This window comes from Saccopteryx bilineata, chromosome 4 (assembly GCF_036850765.1).
Source record: "Saccopteryx bilineata isolate mSacBil1 chromosome 4, mSacBil1_pri_phased_curated, whole genome shotgun sequence".
In the NCBI taxonomy this organism is placed as follows: domain Eukaryota; kingdom Metazoa; phylum Chordata; class Mammalia; order Chiroptera; family Emballonuridae; genus Saccopteryx; species Saccopteryx bilineata.
Window position 1 is genome coordinate 95206982 of NC_089493.1, and position 4106 is coordinate 95211087.

The 4106-nt window shown below is 48.6% G+C and overlaps 1 protein-coding gene across 1 annotated transcript; it reads right to left on the reverse strand.

The window, feature by feature from the left end:
* Nucleotides 1-210: 210 nt before the first annotated feature.
* Nucleotides 211-2897, reverse strand: LOC136334666 (cathepsin G-like). The gene is made up of 5 exons (XM_066275188.1): nt 2782-2897; nt 1850-1997; nt 1270-1405; nt 843-1103; nt 211-455 (listed from the first exon to the last, which is right to left on the reverse strand). Exons 1-5 carry the CDS (start codon nt 2834-2836, stop codon nt 303-305), a joined length of 753 nt encoding a protein of 250 aa, XP_066131285.1. The 5' UTR covers nt 2837-2897; the 3' UTR covers nt 211-302.
* Between the last annotated feature and the right edge of the window lie 1209 nt (nt 2898-4106).

Here is a 4106-nt window from a genome sequence, read left to right on the forward strand (position 1 = left end):
AAAGCTGTGGCGGAGGGGAGGTGGATAGGAAATGGGTGGGTTAGAGGCAGGGAGTAGCTCATCCTGTCCCCCAAGATGGATTGTGGGAGGTTTGTTTGTCTTGGGGAAAAGACCCTACCCTGTTTTCCTTGAGGAGCTCAGACTCAGTCCTAGATACATTTGTTTTGTATAGAATGATGTTTAATAATATGAGAAATTGAGAAATTGGCAATTTCCACTGTAGACATGGACATTTATTAAGACTCTGGCAAACCCCCTCTGCCCTGGAGAAGAACAATCAGTTACAGAAGATATTCGTTTGATCAATGCTGTTTGAAGCGTCTCATTGTTCTATTTATCCAAGGCAGGAAGCTGGAAACCCTGGTGAAGACTTCTGGAGGAGTCCCAGTACCATCTCCATAGGAGACAATGCCTTGGACCACACTGTTACACACAAAGGGGCCTCCAGAGTCCCCCTGTAGATGATGAAAAGAACAGACACTAGCCAGGCTTCAGCACTTTATTCCTCCCCATTCTTAGTGCCCTAAGGCCCAGCCCTCAGAGAGAGTAGGATGATGGGGTGCAGAAGTCAAGCTCTCAGGTCTCTCTCTGGTTGGGCTTCAACCCTGGTTATGATTAACCCAAGTCAAGCTCCCATTCCCCTCCCCATGAGAACACTGTACGTGTATGTGTTGTGGTCTGGTGCTCCTCCCCTTCCCTCAGAAACTGGATAGACGGGAACAGCCCCCACTTTACTATGCTCTGGGCCCCAGCTGAGGCCCTGGGGATGTAGTCTGTTCCCACTGCCCATTTCTTCCCAGTCCCCTCTGTCTCAGGTAGTTTGCAGATGCCCGTGGCCTTACCCGGAAGGCAGCCTTTCTCTCCCTCTGGTCTCCTATACAAATCTCTGTTTGGGCTTTGTAGACGTTACCAAAGCGACCGCTGCAGCTCTGATCCGTCTGCACTCTCAGCTGCACATCCCGGAGGATGTCTGATCCTCCTCTGCTCTGGCCGACCCGGCCCCAGCCAGCCACAGTGCACAAAGTTCCTGGTCTCAGCCTGGCCTGGGACCTAGGCAGAGCCACTGGCCTCACAAATCGATTCAGTCTGGCTCTATTTTGCAGCTGGCAGGAAGAGTGCAGGCAATCAGGGAATGTGTATGTGGCACTCTCATTTCCCCACCTCCCCCAGACTCTGCCCTGCTTCCTCCTCCATGGTCCCAGGACAAGGAGAAGCTCCCATGCTGGAAGGAATTCAGCTGAGGGGGAGAACCAATCAGGCAGGTGATACCTTCAGTAACATGATGTCGTTCAGGAGGTTCTCCTCGCTATATCCAGGGTGGCGGATGGCTCTGAGCACAGGTATACGCTGTTGGGTTCTTTCCTGCCTGCTGACGTTGTGGGCTCCCAGGATGACATTGATAGTGCTGCAAAAGAATGGTGACCTAGAGGTAGCTATGAGCTGCACGAGCTAAAGCCCACCATCTCTGCAGGGCAGGTGGAGAGCCCAGGGCAGCAAGACTGCAGCTGAGGGAAGTGAGGGGCCCGAGGGCTCTGGGCTGAGGTCTCTGTGCTCTCTGCTTCTCCACAGCCTTAAGTGGGGGATAGTGGGAGCACAGGGACCTTAAGAATAAACTTGTAAATATGTTAATTAATAAATAGTTCAAATTCATATTGGAACTCCAATGCATACTTTTTGTCTCCTTTACTTCTTGAAGATTTACACTAGCCTGTTCTCTTTTTCTCTGCTCATCACAACTTACTCAGTCTCTTTTCACCCCTTAAGGCTAGAACCCTGCTTTCAGCTGCCTGCTTTCATGAGCACTTCTGGGCCTGCCTACTGGACACCTGGATGATTCTTCATTCCTCACCGTCCCCAGCAGTGAGCTGCTGTCATCACAAAGTCTTCTCGCACCAGGAACCCCCCACAAGCGCCTTCCTGCCCTGCAGTCTGGATTTGAAGATATGCCATGTAGGGGTGTGAATGTGGCCTGGCCTCTTGGCCTCCGATGATCTCCCCTGGAAGGAAGTATAGAGCTCTTATTTATGTGATCGCTGAAGCTGCGTTGAGGGTGAGGGCACCGCCTTGGTGGCTCCGGAAGAGCTAGACGGTGGGAGGCTACGGAGATGATGCAGGGAAGGAGGATTTGGTGGTGAGAATTGGGGTCTGCAAGGTACCACATTATTGGAGAGGGTTCCAGGGTTCTGCAAGAGACACTGGGGCTTCAAGCCCAGAACTCTGCCCCTCCTCCAGCCCCTCCTCCAGCCTCTTCTCCCCAAATGGAGAACAACTCTTCCTTCACACAAGTCTAGTTTAACCCACTTTAACCTCTCAAGTGGGGAGAGCTTTGCTGTCCTGATGGAAACTGCAGAGCTCTCTATAGTATCTTCTTGAATTTTCCTGATACTTTCTCTTCTTGATTCTTTCTGAGTCCAATACATGACCAGCTTATGAGCAGCATGGACCTTTAAAAAAAAATCTAGACATGAGTTGATGGGACTGTTGTTGCTGTATTTTTGTCTCTTAGGATATGACACATGGGCTTCAGAAAAATTTATAGAGTTGAATTACATGTACTATATGCCCAAGGACCATTCCAAGAGTGCCATGTATACTGACTAATGTAACTCTTATAGCAGCTCTGTGAAGTAGGTTTGCTATTATTCCTATGTATGGATGAGGAACCTGGAGTTATAAATTTAACTAATGCGCCCAATGACAGAGTCAGGAAGTGCCTAAGCCGTCTGGGTGCAGAGTCTATAGGATGGGGTTGGACCTCTGAGGGTTTGGATGGTCACTCACCTGCCCCACACCTGGGAGGTAGGAGAAAGGCCACTAGGAGCAGGAGTGGCTGCATTTTTCCAGGAAGGCTGTCCAGTCAATTGCTGCTGGTGTTTCCTCCAGACAGACTTTTAGCCCCTGAGACAGGAAGGAAGGATAGGGTTGGAACATGTTGATTGACAGTTTCATTCTTCCACTGATGAGGTAGGTTTCATCACCCCTGGCTCACCAGGAGTTTCATCCACCAACTGCCAGTGACCTGGGGGAAGAGAGTAATACAAGCTGACAATGGCTTTATTTATGTGATCATGCTGCTGAATCATGCTGTGAGCAGAAATGGGAACCAGGGCACAAGGAGAGGAGCTTTGGCCATGGTGTCCTAGATTCCTAAACCCGCCAACTTCAACAAAGTCCCAACAAGGCATAGAGCTGCTGGCTTCCTACTGCCTCCATTTCCTATTCCTCTGGGATTGAAGCTTGCCTGTCCACATCCATGGGATCTAGCCACCTGCTGAAACCCTAGATGCTTCCACTTCTTTCCAGAAGTTGTCAGGGCAGATTGAGTAGCTCTCTCTCCTGAGTGGGTGGCAGGTGCTGTCAGGGAAGGAAAATGGAAGCATAAAGCTGTGCCAGTGATCCTGTCTCAGATCCTCCAAGCTCAGGGAAACTCTCAGTAAATTTATGACCAAGTTGAAGTCTTCTGTTTGCCATCTTTCTACTCAAATTGAAGACTTTAGTATCTCAGAAGGTAGTCTGCACACAGAAGAGGCCTTTTGGGTTGATTTTGTTCAGAGCTGTCAAACCTATATTGAAAACATAAGATCTTATTTCATCTGGTATATGATGAGACTCCAAAGCCAAATTCCTGTCTGCCCAGGGTGGGGATTCTAAGATGGAGTTGCATCCTTCTGTGTTACATAAATCCTAAACTGGAACCACTCATTCCACTTTGAGAGTTGGGCCCAGCAGGATACTGCAGAATAACACAATAGGTTGTGAGACACTGTTTTAGCTACCTGCAACATTTGTGTATGCTCAGAAAGATATATTAACCCAATATTATTTTTTGCAAAAGTAATATCCGAATTGAAATGTAATGCAATTCTTAAACTTTTAGGGCTTGTGATAGGTCCAAATATTGAAAAATATTTCTGAAAGTTAAGGCTTTCTTCTTATATTTAAATATACCCAGATTAGCCTGACTGGTGATCATGCATAGAACATCGACCTAAAATATTGAGGTCCCAAGTTTGAGTCCCTGAGGTCTCCGGCTGGAGGGCAGGCTTGCCAGCTTGAGCGCAGGATCATCAACATGATTCACTGGCTTGGGCCCAGTGGTCGCTGGC

Excerpts from the sequence above, each read along its gene's own strand:
- LOC136334666 (XM_066275188.1), bottom strand. The coding sequence starts at position 2,836 with ATGCAGCCACTCCTGCTCCTAGTGGCCTTTCTCCTACCTCCCAGGTGT. Across the intron at positions 1,998-2,781 it reads ACCTCCCAGGTGTGGGGCAG|GGGAGATCATCGGAGGCCAA; the intron begins GTGAGTGACCAT and ends ACTTCCTTCCAG. Across the intron at positions 456-842 it reads AGAGAAAGGCTGCCTTCCGG|GGGGACTCTGGAGGCCCCTT; the intron begins GTAAGGCCACGG and ends CATCATCTACAG.